The 18,700-nt window shown below is 45.0% G+C and overlaps 1 protein-coding gene across 1 annotated transcript in view; it reads right to left on the bottom strand.

Moving 5' to 3' along the window:
• Nucleotides 1–18,700, bottom strand: part of MANBA (mannosidase, beta A, lysosomal) — a 79,034-nt gene that overhangs the window by 10,201 nt on the left and 50,133 nt on the right. The window contains exons 9-14 of the mRNA XM_015405772.1: nucleotides 16,874–16,991; nucleotides 13,257–13,343; nucleotides 7,391–7,558; nucleotides 4,750–4,968; nucleotides 2,946–3,110; nucleotides 2,432–2,576 (exon numbers count right to left, since the gene is read on the bottom strand). Of these exons, the coding sequence (XP_015261258.1) occupies nucleotides 2,432–2,576; nucleotides 2,946–3,110; nucleotides 4,750–4,968; nucleotides 7,391–7,558; nucleotides 13,257–13,343; nucleotides 16,874–16,991 (902 nt within the window). The remainder of the gene's footprint in view (nucleotides 1–2,431; nucleotides 2,577–2,945; nucleotides 3,111–4,749; nucleotides 4,969–7,390; nucleotides 7,559–13,256; nucleotides 13,344–16,873; nucleotides 16,992–18,700) is intronic.

The following is an 18,700-nucleotide window of genomic DNA, read 5'->3' as shown; positions in this document are numbered from 1 at the left end:
CCACCCCCACCCACTCCAGGGCCGACATCCGGCCGCAGGGTCCGTTTCCCCCCACTCAACCCCACTCACTCCAGGGCCGGCGACTGGAGGTGCAAGCCTCCGGCTGCCGGGTCCGTTTCCACCCCCCCCACTCCAGGACCGGAGACAGGAGGCAGAAGCCTCCGGTCGCCCACTCCCTTCCCCTCCCCCACCACCCACTCCCAACAGGCACTGAGGGGAATGTAGGGTTGCCAGCTCTAAGGAGGGAAATACCTGGAGGTTTGGGGGGTGGATTCTGTAGAGGGCAGCATTGGGCGGGGGGGGGGCGGAAGGACTCAGCAGGTATAATGTCATAGGGTCTACCCTCCTAAAGCAGTCATTTTCTCTAGGGGAACTGATCTCTGTCATCTGGAGATCAATTGTAGCAGTGGGAGATCTCCAGGTCCCACCTGGAGATTGGCAACCCTAGGGGAAAGTCAGCTGCACAGCAGGGGGTTGAAGAGAATGGTTTGATGGCTGCTGGGCCAAGATTGGCAACAATAGTTCCCCAGGAGCCCCATCGTAAATGCACCAAACAATTCCTCAAGATTTTCCAAAACACTTCTCTGTTTTGGGCTCCTGGGGAACTTTGAAGTAGCACCAAAGCTTTAAGATCTCTCCAGCTGTCACCTGGAGACTGGCAACAGCTTGTCTGGAGTGTGGGCAGCATGGCATTGTATCTGTCTGAGGTCCCCCTCTTCCTCCTCCTCCTCAGATCCCACCCTCAGCAGGCTTCATCCCTAAAATATCCTGGAAGTTTCCAACCTGGAGTTGGCAACCCTATGTCCTGGAGTTCGAACCTGGAGTTGGCAACCATCAGCCAACGTTTATCTGCCTGTCTGTCTTTACAACCCCCCCACACACACACACACAGCCTCTGCCTAGGGAGCAGCTGACATCATTCTCCTCTCCCAACTGAAAATTCCAACTGCCTTGCGGGGGGGGGGTGAGTTTGAGGTGTGGAATGGAGTGTAGTCCAATCAGCTTCCATATGTAAATGACCTTGGAACGCTGGCCGGGACTGCACAAAGCAGCCAATGAACCCAGCCAGTGTCTTCCGAGTGGCAGTTTTTTCGGCCTAACACTAAAGGGGCCAATTTTAGAATTCTGGCACCCAAAACTCTTTTATAATAAGGGAGAGATATGCATACAGAACAGGTTTTTTTTCCTGCTTTCTGTCAGCAAGCTGCCAATATGTTTTCCTATTCTCTGGGTTTGTGCTTATCTATTCTCTATGTATGCGCTTGTCTGCTTTCACTTTCCCATGTATGCCTGTTGACACGCTCAATTGCCTAGTTGCAGGAACGTCCGTATCTCTCAAGGCCACAGGTGGTTGCAGGTGAGTAGTAGCTTGGGTGATCTCATGGTACTATCCATGAGAACCAAACATGTTATGATTATGTAGGAGCATTGCTTCCCAGGCTCAATGGCGCGCGCGGGAAATCCCGCAATTGGGCCTCAGCTTTTTGAATTTACTATAATCTGTTGTGTGCCATGCTGTTGCCTCATTCTGAACAGTGATCCTGTTATGCACCTATTGCTTCAAATAAAGTAAAACCTTTTCTACAAGCGTGTACTTCGTTGATGTGATGGGAGTCTGACACTTTCCCGGAGCATATATTTTCTCAGGAAGCACTTGCAGGGGGATGGATCATGCCCCTGACTTTAAAGAAAGCTGAGCAAAGCCTGAACATCCCTGCAGTGGGCCTGGCCCCACTGACTGCAGTGCTCCATGAGACCTTATTGGGCTGTTGCTTCTGCAACGTAATGCAGAAGTATCCGGGTGGCAATAAGCCCTGCTTCCCGACACAGGCAGCCACTGCAGGCTGTGCATGAATGCAGTTCCCCTGCAGAGGCTACCAGTGGCCACCGTTAAGGCAGAGAAGCCAGCCGAGGAACAAGAAATGCATCTCTCGCCATCCAAACTGCAAAGCTCTTGCCAGCCGGTACAAGAGTCGAGCGCTAGTTAAATCGGTACGGCTTTAATCTTTTTTCAACACGCAACCCTAGGGAGGAAGAGTCTGTTCAAACCCAAACAAACAACTACATCCTGTGTAAAAGGGAAGCTTAAGCCTAAGACTTAATTAAAAGCTCGGTTTTCAGTTCTCTCCTACCTTCTGCAAGTTGTGTTATCAGAACGAGATGCTGGCTGCACAAGCTGTTTGGGGGGGAAACATCCCAGGAAATAGACCTCCTGCAAACACGCCTCCTAGCAGGCGGCAGCAGCACAGACCCAAAGCAACTGTTAGAATCTGCCCTTCAGCATAAAGCATTACCCCACCTGGCTTTATCACAGGGACTTGAATGGGTTGCACAAGGCACATTTTAGAATCTGCCTATGCAAAGAAATGCATAACACACATTATAAAAACCCCCACAACTGCCAATTTTGCTTTGGCCTGACAAAACTTACCGAGAGAAGCCCAGGAAGGGCCCTGCCAGATATCATTGAGCTGCCAATACAGCGCCCCCATTGTTCGGCCCTCCCCATCGATTATCTCGCTTTGACTGCGACGATAGAACTCTGTTTCCATCTTGACACACTGAGCCTGCACGACCTAATCCAGCAAAGTAGACCCCCCCCCCACACACACACACAAAATCAACATTAAGTTTTTAAGTAATTCTGGAACTGCAAAAGATCTTGGGTCATTTAGATGTGGTCTACATAGACACAGATCCCATGGCAAAACCCTTCCAGGGCTGGACCATTTCAGCCTGGAGGGGGAACATGTGCGATTCAATGCTCACATTTAAAAAATCCCCCTCCTGTACACTCAAAATTAGGATAGCAGGGAAAAAGAGATTAGGGTAGACCCCCTTCTCTTTGACATCTCGTCTTATACATGCAAAGGGAGGGGGGGGCTACAGCAGATTCTCTGCAGCACACTCTGGCTGTACAGTTTCACCTCCCCAATTTTGCTTACCTGAGTGAGGTAGATTGTGTGTTTGAAGTTCTCAAGCAAGTGTGTCCCCTGAGGCAGCTTAAAATGTAGCCCGGCCTGTTGCAGCATTTGGTCATTACCCTTAGCATGGTGCTGTCGATGGAGAGAGAAGTTGCTTGTGTAAGACCAGTCCTCCTCAGACGACACCTGTTGGAAAGCCAAACACATGCAGAAAGGAAGACCCCCCACAAACAACACAAGCAGAGTTTGCCCTCGTGAACACTGGTGTCAAATCACATTCTTTGCTGCAAGCACCATTCCTCATCCCCCTCCCCACATTTCCTCTTCTTAACATTTAGTCTTGAACTCCGCTTGGAGGAGGAAGTTTGACAACAAGAAAAAAGGGCATTGTGTGCACAGAAATGTGTGTGTGTGTGTGTGTTTGTTTGTTACAATTATTTCTCTACTGGAATGTTAATGGCTGAAAGATGAGTTGGAAGCTGGCGATTGAATCCTGCACAGGAAAATGCAGACTGAACACAGAGAAGATTGGAGGGGGTGTTTTCTCTCTTCGTTTCCTGCTTTTTAAGTTTGCACTGCACAAAGTTGAATAAATACATTTATTTATTTTTAAAAAAAATTAAGACATACAATTGTAAGGTTGCAAGCGTGCTGGGGCTGAAAACAAAGAAAACACTGGTTTCCTTCTCAAAAGGAATTTCAGATATCACGTTCTTTCTCTAGACCCTGCTCTTGGAACTTCCAATGTACTTCTGCGGGATCAACCCCTGAAGAAGGAATGTTATAGCCGAAAACCCTTGGTCTGTGTGTACATACACACTTGCATGTGTGTGCATGCTGGAATTAAAGGACTGGTTGATGTGGGTAATTTTCTTTCCAGGAAGGAAAAGAATCATTTAAGTTAAGAACATAAGAATGTAAGAGACGGCAGTGTTGGATCAGGTCAAAGGCCCATCCAGTCCAACACTCTCTGTCACACAGTGGCCAGAAATACCAGTGCCATCAGGAGGTCCACCAGTGGGGCCAGGACATTAGAAGCCCTCCCACTGTTGACCCCCCCAAGCACCAAGATGACAGAGCATCACTTGCCCCAGAGCCCCTATCTATACCTTGTGACTAATAGCCACTGATGGACTTCTGCTCCATATGCTTATTTAATTCCCTCTTGAAGCCGTCCATGCTTGTAGCCGCCACCACCTCCTGTGGCAGTGAATTCCATGTGTTAATCACTCTTTGGGTGAAGAAGTACTTCCTTTTATCCGTTCTAACCCGACCGCTCAGCAATTTCATTGAGTACCCACGAGTTCTTGTATTGTGAGAAAGGGAGAAAAGTACCTCTTTGTTGACTAAACAATGGACGATGGAAGCACAATTTCACAATGAGAATATGTCTGAGTGGAAATCAGGGAATACCATTTCTTGACTCTGGTCACTGCGGAGCAATCAAACAGATTCTTATCATAAAACTGCACTTCCAGTTTCCATTGTTTAGACATCACATCCCTGCTCAGGGCACTGACAACTCAGAAGTACAATCTGTCTTTGGAACTTGTTTCTTAGACAGACTTGCAAATCTCTGGGCATGCAGAAATCTGTCAAGCATCAGAAGATGCATCCAGGGGTTGGTAGTTTAATACGCAGTTCGGAGCTTAGCTGATGAGAAAGAACAGCCTGGAAAAGAATGCATGTCAAAATCCAATAAGGGAAATTCACAGCCAGAGGCCACTGAAGACATCAGGTTTTTTTAAAACGTCTGCCTTAAGCAGATGACAAAGCAAAGAATCTGCAGGTGAGGGAACTAGGCGCCTGTCAGGCCTTTCCTTACCTTTGCCAGGATGCTGAAGGAAGGCCAGGACTGAAAGCCGTACTCTGAGGCAAATCGAGCTCTGGGGTATTTGGTCCAGTCCCAGCAGTCACTGAGGTAATTGTAGTAATGAGTATCGCCATAATGGGTGTCGTAAGGGTTATGGGAGAGCCAGCCTTCCTTAACCGTCTTCCATCCGTTGGTAGGGCTGGAGGGAATATAAGGACGGCTCTTATCCTCCTGGATTTAATGAGAGGCAGTCCCATAAACAGGGTGATAAAGTCATTCTATAAAAATCTTGCTAGAACAACTGAAATCGAAAAGCCAGAACTTCAGGCCCCTGAACTGCTGAGTCACTGCGCCCCATTGTTTTTGCTTTGCTAACATACGACTAACTGTCTGTTTCCTGGAACCACAAGTTCAGCGACAAAATAACAATTCTCTAGATCTCAGCATCCGAAGGCAAGCAATCTGCTGGGTTCCGTTTATTGGGTCAGCCATAAAAAGGTCTAAGCAACCTGCTTGGAGGGAGGGAGAATACAGATTGTGAGATAGGTACAAAAAGGAAAGAGTATGCATGGCCAAATTTATTTTCATTTAAAGATGCCTGTATCAGCATAGTAAAACTGACTCTGCAGAGGGATCATCAAGGTCTTTCCAGGCAGTGACATTTTCGCATAACCAACGCACAATGGTTTCCCGCCTTCTATGCCAAGTGCTGGGGGGAAACAATACCCTTGGCAACAGGTCCTACTGAGAGTCCAGATATCTTCTCTGCAGGTTGCATCGACTGCAGGAATAATGTATTTGTCCAGCACTCAACTCGTGCTGTTTTGTGACTGAGAAACTATGATGTCCCCCCCACCTCCAGCCCACATACCCACTGCTACTGCGCTGATTCTCCCCAAAGCTGACTGCTGTTCGTTGGCTACTGGTCAAAGAAGAGGACAGAATTTTATACCCAGGAGCAAAAGGCAAAGGATCCAGTAAACCCATCTGTTAACAGAGTGGCATTATATTCATGGAATACATCCTCAGCTGTGGTCTGGCTCCAAATCACCTTGTTACCTTATGGTTCCGTTGGAACGTTTCAAGCTCTCCTGAGCATGCAGATCTAACATCTTCATCTTCCCTTCATTGTAACTAATGAAGCAGCCTGCCTGGTTCTGTATTATTGCTGCCATCTGAGAGACTGGTATCCATCACATTGTGAATAAGGCTTCAGAAGAATATTTTGTGATGGGTGTCTGTGTGAAACTGATAAGCAGCTTTTAATAATACTATTAATAATGACTTAATAATTTCTTGAGACACTTAAGAAAAATGCATCATACTGTTCTCAGAACGGAGTATGTGAAGTTTTGCTGATAATGTTGTTCCTGTTTGGCTCCCAAATTATACTGGAATGTCTCCACTACTAGAAATCCAAGTTTCATCCCTCCTTCCTCCAAATCTTTCTCATAAATGACATGAATCATTGGAAAAGAGTGACATATTCTTCACTCATTGTGCGCTTAAGTAAGAGCCTGAGAGCCTTGTGGCACTGCTTGTAGGGATGACAATTCTGAGAATGCTGGAAGAAGACTGGAAGCCACTTCTCTGTTCCCTACATGTCTGTCTTCTCATTTAGGCTGTCTACATTTTACATAGCAAGCGTGCTTGCGACACGTACATCAGTATTTGGTCACAGAGTTCAGTAGCCTAAATGGGAAGTGCAGGCATACTTCTGGTAGTAGGTGGGACATGTACTAAGAAGACACCTGCTTCCTGGCATATGTTCACCATGTTCCTCAACTGTTTGCAGAAGTGCCCCTCCCCTTAACAGAATTTAGCATGGAAAATCTTCAATTTCATTGTCTCCAGAGCAAGTGCCTTTTAACTCTAGGCAACAGGAAAACAAAAATAAATTTGGATAAGTGTTGGTCAAATGCAGAAGACAGAATGACTGTCAGGAATTGATCTGAGGGCATCAAAGAATGTTGAAAAAGATCAGGTGTTTCCAGATCATGCCCAATACATCACCGGGTACAGATACACCAGCAACATATGCAAGCAATCCACTTGTTTCAAACTAAAGAGGAACACTAGCAATTTAGCAGAACGGGGATGGGTCCAGGCCAGCCCAGCCTCATCAGATCTTGGAAGCTACGCTGGGTTGAGCCTTGTTAGTACCTGGATGGGATGCCACCAAGGAAGCCCAGTGTTGCTATGCAGAGGAAGGCAATGGCAAACCATCTCTTGCCTTGATACCCTATTGGGTTGCCATAAGTCGGCTGCTGCTTAACAGCACTTTCCACCACCAACGTCTACTGCCAACACCACCTCTAGTCGGTCAGGGCTTGTTCAAGATCCCTGTCCCCCAGGAGCAGCATTTGGGGAAGGGGAACTTTGGGCTGCGGCTAGAGAAGAGAAGAGAGGCCATGCTCCGTGGGCAGTAATCCTACCGCTCTTGGAAATCCCCCCACACCATTTTGTAGCCCTTCAGTGCTGCTGCTGCTGCCCAGGTCCAAGAAGCAATGCCCATTGCTTCCTGTAGCACAGGTGGCAGGTAGCAAGCCCAGCCCCTCCAGTGCCCTTTTTGTTGTGCCGCCCCAAGCAGTGGCTTGGGTGACATGGCTGGAGAACCAGCCCTGCTCTCGGTCTTCCAAAAAGCAATACTTACAGCAAGAACCACTTCCCGGATGTTCTTTACATAAAGGGTCACATAATCTTTGGAATAAATGCTCATTTTTGCCTGAGGAATGGAAAACCAGTTGCCTGCAATTGCAGCTTCGTTTTCATTATTCCCGCTCCATAAAATGATAGATGGGTGAGATTTTAGCCTCTTTACCTGGGAGTAAAAAAGAAAAAGAGCAGAGTTTCCAAATGTTTGCCTGTTCAAAAATAATAATACAGGTGAAGAAAGAATGTTAGTGGGTAATACCCACTACTTGGAACATGATTTTTAACTACGTGTGTGAAAAACAGAACTTCAAAAGATTTTTCAAGCTGTTTCCACTCTCCAAAAATAAGAAACCTGCCCCTATGAAGATACTTTCCACTTCCTTTGTTCAATATGCAGGACTAATCATTCCTGTACTGGCACATCTTTCGAGTGCTGCCGACACTACTAACTAAAGCAAATAAATGGCATTGGCATTTACCCTCTTGAAATTCTCACCGGGGGAGTGGAAACATTCAACAAAGTAACAGCCTACTAAAACTATTGCACAAGGGACTGATAAGCAGTGTTTTCCTTCTCCCCAAACAAGCAGAACTGTTGCTGGGGTAGATTTCTCTTTCTCCTGGGCAGGCTGTCTGCTGCCACAAAACTTCATCTTGCTTCTCTACACAGATCCCAGAGAGAACAGAGACCATTTCACACATTATGCATCTGCAGCCTCCCACATACAGACCGCCCCCCCCCCAAGGGCCTTCAGCGAGTTGTTCAGAAGCATACCTGTAAGGCTCACATGACTGATCTTTTTATATTTTTAGATGAATAGGTAAAAATCCTTAGGTGTAAAAAAAACCCCACCACCCCATAACATATGAATGGCTCTAAGCAGGGGTCTTGTTGTAGAAAAAGAGCTGCCGGAGCTCATTAGCATAACTCATTAGCATAACTTATTTGCATATGCCACGCCCCCTGACATCACCGGAAGTGACAGAAGGCCACACCCCCTGACATCACCGGAAGTGTGTCAGAAGGCCCGGCTACTTACCCTCCTGCTTCATCCTCATTCCCAAACGGAATGAGGATCGAAGCAGAGGGCGGGGTAAAGAAGGGGGCGGGGCTTCACCACGTGACCGCCCCGCCCCCTAGAGGTTCTCTTCCGGAGCTCCGTACCTGAGAGCTCCCCCCCGACTAGAGCCCTGGCTCTAAGACTAATGATACTGTGTTTTCAATCTTCATACTTGGAGGGTGAAAAAACCAGAAGGGGGAGCTCTCACTGCAGCTGCTGAAAGGAAAGCTCCGGCTCACTCAAGTCTTTGAGACAAGTGGAAGCTCAAACTTGCCCCTGATAAGCCACACTTGAAAAGAATTCAAGAATTTCACGTTACATTTCCCAGAAACAAGCACAAAACTCCAACTTCGTTTACAGGAATTATTTCAGAAAACAAGCCTCAAGCATGAGGACTACAAGCTGGGATGCTTCGGAAGCAGTTCATGGGATGTGGCCTACAAATCCCAGGCTCCTCCCTGGCATACTCCTATACCTTGTTCCTGTGCCAGGTCTGTCTTTGCTGGATAGGATTTACCCCAGTGTGGCTTCCAGGGTCAATGAGGCAGCAGAAGCAAAATAGAGGCCATCTTCTGTGCTCCATCATGCTTTTCAAACACCAGGAACCCAACGACCCTCCAGTAATAATAATGGTTCCACTGGGTTGTATTCATCATTAACTTAGTGCACTCTAGAAATAGGAAGGAAAGATGGAGAGAACTGGAAAGGAAAGAAGCAACTGGCAAAGGAACTGGCCACATTCTATGAACAATAGTGAAAGCATCAAGCCAGCCGGGTTTTATGCCCTTACTTCTAACTGTAGCAGTGATCTTACTTAGATAGCTGTGATCAACTAATACAAAATGATCAGCTAATGTTTTGCTGCCCTAGTTTTTAGACAGAGTGGTATATGTACTGTTACCAACACACGTGGCACTTCACAGATTAACAAACATGAAAGAAAAGTCCCTAGGAACTTTACTATGTCTATTTTGACAGTGGGAGAAAGCAGGACGGGGACAAAGAGGAGAGGATGTGCCAAATGAACATTCACAAACAAGATTTTTGCCACAATAATGGCAGAAAGATTAAGAAAATGCATTCCGAATATAATGCTCTCTGATCAAACAGGTTTTGTACTAAAGAGGTACATGAAAGATAATATACGATTTATAATAGATGCAATCGAATTTGTGAATAAGAAGAGAAAGAAAGCAGCATTTCTATTTCTAGATGCAGAGAAAGAGTTTGACAAATTAATATGGCCTTTTTAATAGAATGTTCTACAAAATATGGGCTGTGATCCTGCATTCTAGAGCTGGATGCATGGAATATACTCAAACCACCAAGCAAAGGTTTTAATTAATGGGAAACTAACACAAGCCATTTCAATTGAAAAAGGAACACATCAGGGATGCTCTTCATCCCCTTTATAGCAATAGAGATTTTAACTATAAAGATTAGACAAAACAACAGGATTAAGGGAATAAAAGTGGATGATGAAAAATTCAAAATGAAAAGTTATGCAGATAGCGTGGTTCTAACAGTCTTGAATCCCCAGAAATCATTGCAATATGTAATTGAACATATTGAAGAATTTGGATCTTTATCAGGCTATAAAATTAACAGTGAAAAAACCCCCAAAAATGATAATGACATTTTTAACACAACAACAAGAAGAGATTATAAAGAGCACAAAGTGCTCAACAGCCACCAACCCTATCAAATATTTGGGAATAAATGTGACTGGGCAAAACTGTAATCTTTAAAAAAATAACTGTAAATTATGAACTGTTTTAATTGTAAATCTGCATTATTGTAGACATATATGTTGGTGTCCGTCCTGAGCCTACATTGTGGGGAGGGCGGGATATAAGACTAACAAAATAAAATAAGTAAAATAAAAATAAACATGGAAATTGATACAAGCAGATTTATTAAGGTGGAAAAAACTAAAAGTTTCCTGGCTGGGAAGAATCTCTGCAATCAAAATGAATGTGCTGCCAAAACTAAACTTTCTGTTGCAAATGTTAGCCATATACATAGAAGAAAGAATACTGAAAGAATAGCAAAGACAGATAAATGAATTTATACGGAATTGCAAAAAAAACCCAAGAATAAGCTTGAAAATATTACAAGATGAGAAAACTAGAGGAGGATAAGCAGTCCCAAATACAAAATTATATTACCAAGCAGCTCCTCTGGTCTGGATAGTGGACTGGATTAAAAACCCAAGACAAAGAATAGTAAAATTAGAATCAGCAGATCTTGATGAAGGCCTACACAATTATTTATGAGTTAAGAAATCGACTAAAAAGATCATAACACAAGAAAGAAGTAATTTAATTAGAGATGGACTTTTGAGAATATGGTTTACACACAAGAATTTATTGAGCCCCTCAAACTCTTAACTTATGTCCCCAATAGAAGCTCGTTATGATAAGAACATGAAAAATAAAAAATGATTTTTAACATATGGCATGAAGATAAACACTCGGGAAAATCAAGTCTTGGCAAGATATTAAAGATGAAGGTGTAAACATTCAATGGCTTCTATATTATCAGTTAGTTTCAAGGCTAAAGGAGATCATGAGGATTGAAGGTGGAGTTTTAAGAGATGTGACTGAATTTGAGCAGCTGATTATAAAACAAAAAGAGCATTTACTACAATGGATATATAAGATTTTACTCCAGCTAGAAACAGAAGGTGAACACATGAAAAAAAATGTATGATTAAGTGGCTGCAAAACCTTAAAGAACAGATATCTATGCAACAATGGGAATAACTACGGGGAAAAGATTTCAAATTTAAGGTCAGCCAGACACTAAGAGAAAATTGGTACAAAATGTCTTTCAGATTGTATATAACTGCAAAGGACATTGAGAAAGCATTTAAAAACGACAGAGGAAAATGCTGGAAATGTCAAGGCATAGATGGAACCTTCTTTCATATGTGGCGGACTTGTAAAAATGCAAAAAGCTATTGGAAAGCAATACACCAAAAATTCAGAAGATATTAAAGTTTAAATTCCCAATGGAAGCCAAGAGCATGCTATTAGGTGTTCTGCCTAACAAATTACCAAACGTTTTAGATGCAATAGTCAAATGCATGGTGGCAGCAGCTAGAACTATTTATACAGCAAAATGGAAACTAGACATATGTCCACATTTAGAAGAATGGGAAAATAAACTTGCTGAATATGCAGTAATGGCAAAATTAACAAACTATTTGAGAAACAGATCTATTATAAAATATGAGGAGAGATAGAGTGTGTATTATGTGTATTATGCTAGCAGGAGACAAACTTAAAGTGAGAAAATATCATATACAAATGTACAAATGTACAAATGTACAAATAGAGGTAGAATTAAAATCTGTTCCAAATGTAATCTCTCAAATACATGGGTTCTCGATATGATATATATAATAGACTTTCTTTTACACTGTGATATGCTACTTATCTATTAAATATATATTAATTAAATTAAATAAATATATCTAAATTAATTAAATTAAACAAATATATCTAATTAATATATAGAAGTGGTGAAAATATGTTATATTGAATACATAGTAATGATGAAACCAGTGTTGTAGTCAAAATAGATTAGTTATGAAGTTTGAAAAACTAAAATGATGAATACAATTGTATCCCAACAGAAATACAAACTATTGTATTTTATAGATAATACCTTTAAAAGTATAATGAAGGAGATGAAAGGGTAAAATATTCTGTGTCCTGTACATTTTGTACTACATGACTGTCTTTGACAAACATATTGATGTTGTATAATACTTTTTTCTTCTTTCCCTTTTCTTTTCTGTACCCCCACTGTTTTCCTAAAATTAAAAAAAGATTCACAAACATATCCTTTGCTTTAAACGGGGATGAGAACTAAGACAAACAGTACTGCTCAAGCAAGTTTCTACCACTGAAAAATCCCTGGGTCTGTTCCAGTCAGCAATTTCACTCACTCTTGCCCAGCCCAGGTCCTCTTTTTACTACAACTCCTGAGTCCTGACCCACATGGCTTTTGTTCATGTAAGTTTTGGCCATCAGAAAAGCTGACTGGATCGACCCCCATGTCCCTAGTCACCACCCATTTCACTTCTGCAGATATGGGACTCAGAGAGCTCGGGGCTTGTGAAGAGGCTCTTAACTGGTGGGATGGATGGTATTGGGAGAAGGAAGTACCCCAAAGGCATTATGGGAAGGAGTTCCAAGTATTTTACTTTATCCCCGTGGCAAACCTGCTCCCACAGGGTTGTCCCTCATCACCCACCACCATCTACTGTAGCACTGCTTGTCACAGGGATCCATCAGAAGAGGAGTTTCCAGACACTTCCCAGAACATCTTCGGAAGGAGCAGTCATCTGGCAAACCAAGAAAATGGAGCCTTCCCATGGATAAAGAAGAAGAGTATGTTTTTATACCCCACTTTTCTCTAACTCAAGGAGTCTCAAAGCGGCTTACAATCTCCTTCCCTTCCCTTCCCCACAACAGGCATCTTGAGAGGTAGGTGGGGCTGAGGGAGCTCTGAGAGAGCTCTGAGAGGCCCAAGGTTACCCAGCCTGCTTCATGCGGAGGAGGAGTGGGGAATCAAACCCAATTCTCCAGATTAGAGTCTGCCACTCTTAATCATTACACCAGGCTGAATGTGCAGACCTGCCCCCAAACCACTGTAAATTGACAGCTGGCATTTCTTTGGTTTTTCATGTTTCATCCAGGAATGCTTACCCAAGCACACAAGTGCATGACACACAAGTCGAGATGAAGTATGTGTACATTCAGGTTTGTGATCCTGCTGGACTGAATCCCTTACCTGATGAATAATTTCGGTTCTCACTGAGTCTAAGTAGCTCTGGTCAGTCGGGTAAAGGGCACAAGCAAACATAAAATCCTGCCAAATCTAGGAAGTAAAGAGAGGAAAAGGACAAAAGTAAACAGCCAATTTATGGACACAGGGACACATTTTCTGGTGAGTAAAATAAAAGCTTTTCGTTTAATTTATTTCCCCGCCACAGTCATGATACTAGCAAGCAAAGCAGTGATAGCTTTAGGCTGGAAGGACAAGAGTAAGTGGACAGTAGAAACCTGGCATAATTATCTGTTTGATTTCATACAGTCGGACATAATTGAGAAATTGAATCGGAAGACCACATGGGAAGACAAGACCACAGGAATTAGGACGAAATGGAAGACCTACTTGGAATGGCTACCAACAGAAGGAAGAAAAGACATTCAGTGCAAGATTCGGACCTTGTGCCCGTGGCTGGGATGAAAGGACTAATGCACTGGAATAGCAGAGGGGGGAGGGCTAAAAACCAACACGAAATGTACGAGTAAAAAGACAATATGTAATACTTACTAAAATTCCAAAAAAAATTGAATAAAAAAATATTATTTCCCCGCCACCACCAAAAATAAATCAATATGTTCTAAAGCCCCCCATAACATATTAAAGTTAGGCCTGATTTAATGACAGCAAACCCCACTGTAATCAGGATTGCAATTCCAAAGAGACAGTCTCTCAGCCCAGGCTGGTTTCAAAGGGCTACAAAATCTGGCCTGCCTAGCAGGTTTGAAAGATGTGGAGTTTTTAACCTCTAAGGAAGAGACAGGTAGATGAGAGGAGGAGGAGGAGGAGGAAGAGGAAGAAGAAGAAGAGGAGGAGGAGGAGACTGGATTGGTTTGGATATCCGGCCCTTCACTCAGAGTCTCAGAGCAGCTTACAAACTCCCTTTCCCTCCCCACAACAGACACCCTGTGAGGTAGGTGGGTTCTTGAGAGAACAGCTCTGACAGAACTACGACTTGCCCAAGGTCATCCAGCAGCTGCAAGTGGAGGAGTGGGGAAATCAAACCCGGTTCTCCCAGATTAGCGTCCGCACACTTAACCACTACACCAAACTGGCTCTCTACACCAAACTGGCAGATACAGGGCTTCCCTGCACTGCAGCTGGAAGGACAAGGCTTGTATGAGAGCTGTTGGTGGGTCAGGGAGAAAGATCTACCTTCTCAGGTCTGGGATCAAAAAGATTCCCACAGTTCTAACCTAAGTGGACTTACAACCTCCTAAGTCCATTGACCAATGTGCTGAGAAGGATGTTAAATCAGATTGCATTGCCAAAAACATGGAAACAGGATTGGACACACATGGAATACTTAGGACACTGACCACTCTTTTAAAAGGCAGGGAGGCCGGGACCTTTAGCCGCTACACGGCAGGCAACGATTCATACAATGCAGCTCTCCTTAGCACGGGGGTACGAAGGTGGGAGACATTCCTTCTGAATTTTGGCTGCTCTCAGACTTCCTAAAACCACCCCAGGCTTGCCAGTCCCCTCACCCTCCCTGTCTTACACGGACCTCCCTGAGCTGCAGCTACATTCTGGTTTTGTGCTGTTTCTGGAGGGGAAGAATATGAAGAATTCTTTGGATTTGGGCAGCCTCCAAAGTAGGGGTGAGAAAAGACCCCGAGCTTTACCCGCCCCACACACTTAACCCCAGCTCCAGAGCTCCCTGCCACTTGCAGTCCAAACCCCCTCCCACCCAAGGCTAGGCAGGAAGGTGCATTCGATGCTCCCGCAGCAGGTGTCTCCCTCCCAGCCACATTAATGCTGGCAAGCAACCTTCTTCAGTAGGTACCTCCGGGGCTGGAATCCGTCATGCTTGGTCCTGAGCCAAAACTGATTCTTTTTAAAGGATTATCCGACTTCTAAGAATTATTTAGAACAGCAGGGGAGGCGTCACCGTCCACCTGGTTCTCTAGCAGTCAAAAGCCTTCTCAGTCTATGAGCGCAGTTGGGATGTGCAGCCTCTTGATATTGGTTGAATTTCGCCAGAACAGAACCTGATTTACCACAGGTGGTGCCCATTAGGATTCAATAGATATCTTCACTAAGGTGTTGAGCTCTTTGTTTAAATGACTCAATTTTTATGTATGGTATGCTGCTGTCCCTGGTTACAGATGTCAATGGTCAGGACTGGAAGGGGAGAACGTTCTTTACTAATTTTCCCCTTTTATGCCTGCCCCCCCCCCCCGCCGTCTTTGGTCTTAGGTGTTTGTGTTATTTATTTCTCTGCTTTGTATTATTATGTAAAAGAATAAAAATCTTATTTAAAAAAAAAAGCCTTCTCCCTGGAGATGACACAGGACAGCTACTTAACCGCTACCCCAAGCTAGCAGAGAGCACCAGTATGGCAGAGGGCAGTGGTGTCGAGCTATTTGTTACGAGGGCCAGATCTGACATATATGGCACTTTTGTCGGGACGGGCGTGTGCGCCATAGAACATAATGCCAGGTACTGGAGATATAAACTGTAGAAAGGATAGCATCTGGTAAGCTCCGAGTTGGTGTGCAAGGCCCTGTGGGCAGGGAGGGGGGGTCCAAAGGAAAACCCATATGGGTGGACTGGAGAGCCAGCGGTGCAGCACTGGGCAGACACTCCCACGCTGCTTGACTGCTGCAGATGAGGTTGTTCCACCACGCTGAAGCCACAAAAATAGAGTGGCCCTGCCCATCCCCCCCCCCGAACAGTCTCCTGTTCCCTCCCTTGCACTAGTTGCTTGCAGGCCACATAAGCGCCCTGGACAGGCTGATTCTGGACCCCGGGCCTCATGTTTGACACCCCTGGCATAGGGGATAGAGTACTGGGCTTTATGCAATACCCCACTCTGCCAGGAAGCTCAGCGGGTGATCTCAGGCCAGTCACTCAGCCTAGCTTACTTCATAGAGTTGTTATGAGAATCAAAATGGGAAGGAGAAGCTATGTACGCTCCCAGACAAAGGAGATGATTTTTTAAAAAATCATAAAAGTAATCATGTTTGCTCTAAGATCCTAAAATTCTAAGAGCAGATTCAGGTAAAGCCATCATGGAAAGGGACCGGGGGACACAAGCATACGGGCCACATATTTCTTTGCATATCCATGTCATGCAAAAGATATCTTCTGCATTGCCTGCGGCGGGGAGGTACAAAGATTGTCACACAAAATCAAGACGCCCAATCCCATTCACAAAAAAGAAAGATGTGGTTGAAAACGAAGTATTTTTGTTGTTAGGGTATTTGCATGGGACCTGGGAGACCAAAAGTAGAATCCCCACACTGCCATGAAACTAGCTGGGTGACCTTGGGCTAGTCTTTGGCGGTCTCCCGTCCAGGTACTTGCCAGGGTCAGCCCTGCTTAACTTCCGAGATCTGATGAGGCTGGGCTTGCCTGGACTATCCAGGTCAGGGCATCTCACCAAACTCTTTTGATCCACCAGACACTTGAGCGGCTGCCCTCGCACCTGTGGCCCACGTTGGCTACCTGGGGCTTAACAAAATGGACTTTTTAAACACCGCCTGCCAAGCTTATTGGGGGGGGGAGGTTTAAAAAACATATTTGCTGTTTCTCATTAAATCTGACGGCTCTTATTTGCTGCTGGTTCCAGTTACCGTGATTCCCAGCTCGTCACAGATACTGTAGAACGCGTCCTGCTCATACACGCCTCCTCCCCAGACTCGAAGCATGTTCATGTTGGCATCAGCTGCAGACTGGAGGAGCAACTTTAACCTGTTGAATGAGCACAGTCAAGATTCAGGAAGGAAGGCTGTGTGACTGGAGTGAAAGGGCATCATCACACTCCCGGAGAGACTTTTTTTGATTTACGTCCTCTGTTACCCCACTCCTCTACCCAGAGTGCCTCGCGACATTCTCCCCGCCTCCATTTTACCCTCGCAACTTCACCTGAGAGAACGCAACTAAGCAGCGGCACATCCATCGCTTTCTTGTGCTTCAATTTGTCTGTTGTATTTTTATCCCACTCTTCTTCTAAGGAACTCAGGGTGATGGGAATATCCTCCCCCACCACCCCCACCACCCAGCACTACTCTATTTTATGCGCACAAGGTTAGCCTGGAAGAGGGAAAGACTAGCCTAGGGCCAACCCAGTGAGCCTTATGCCGTGCTGAAGCTTTGAACCCAGCTCTTCTTGGTCTTGGCCTGGCACTCTAACCACAGCACCACCTTAGCTGCCAACAGAGCTGGAACAGGACTGCTGTGTGAGACACAGAACTGAGTGGAGTTGGCCATCAGTGGTGTTTTGTTGAGAGGGACATACTTTAATACCGAAGGGTCCATTATTTGGCTGCCTTTTCCACCCAGTTCCAAAGGAGGAGGGGGAGGAAGAAGAGGATGAAGAAGTTAAGATTTATATCCCACCCTTCACTCAGAGACTCAGAGCGGCTTACAATCTCCTTCCCTTCCTCTCCCCACAACAGACACCCTGTGAGGCAGGTGGGGCTGAGAGAGCTCTGAGAGAACTGTGACTGACCCAAGGTCACCCAGCTGGCTGCATGTGGAGAAGTGGGGAATCAAACCCGGTTTTCCAGATTAGAGTCCGCTGCTCTTAACCACTACACCAAACCAGCTCAAAGCTCAGGTCCACCCACCTGACTCCTTCCCCTTTGTTTCCGGCTGTTCTGCTTCACATCCTGACTTCCCATTTCCCCAGGCACTTCAAACTACCCTACCATTTGCCTCCAGCACGCAATTATTTTTAAAAAGTCCAAATCTCAGACCATTCTTGTTCCACAAGAGGGGTTATTCAGAGAGGGGCTGTGGCTCAGTGTTAGAGCATTTGCTTCGCATGCAGAAGGCCCCAGGTTCAATCCCCTGACATCTCCAGTTACAAGACTTAAGGTATTAGGTGATCTGAAAGAGCTCTGCCTGAGACCTGATGAGCTGCTGCCAGTCTGAGTAGACAAGCCTTGATGGACCAAGGGTCAAGAGAGCTTGATGCATTCCTGTATGTTCAAAACGGTTGCAAAGATCCCCATTTTGCACAACTATCCCCCTGCACGTACACACTGTCCATAAAATAATACTTTATATTATTCGTCACATAGTAGAAAGTCTGGAACCCCAGGGTCATCTTTGCTCTCATTCGCAAAGTTTTTGTGTTCTTGTTAATTTTAGCATCCCAACCCCAGAGGTCCATAAGTGCTCTGGGTTCAAAGGTGCTTCTGCATCAGTGGATTTCCACATACACTGCCACTGTGCACACCTCCCACCTTCCTGCGCATGAAACAGGGAAGTCCCTCAGTCGGGGTGCTTCCAAGCAGCCAATCCCACAAGACATAGCAGGATCGGGCTCAGGTGCTCAAACGCTTGCACAGAGGAAGAAACACTGACACCAGCAAGGTTCGTCGCCATCATCTTCTTATTCCACAAAAAAGTTAAAGAGCATCCAACCAACTCTATCCCAATTTATTCTGAATTCC

Source organism: Gekko japonicus, unplaced genomic scaffold, assembly GCF_001447785.1.
Source record: "Gekko japonicus isolate JY-2015 unplaced genomic scaffold, Gekko_japonicus_V1.1 scaffold81, whole genome shotgun sequence".
NCBI classification, from domain to species: Eukaryota; Metazoa; Chordata; class Lepidosauria; order Squamata; family Gekkonidae; genus Gekko; species Gekko japonicus.
The sequence above is the reverse complement of the archived record's forward strand: the minus strand, read 5'-3'. Positions and strand labels throughout refer to the sequence as shown.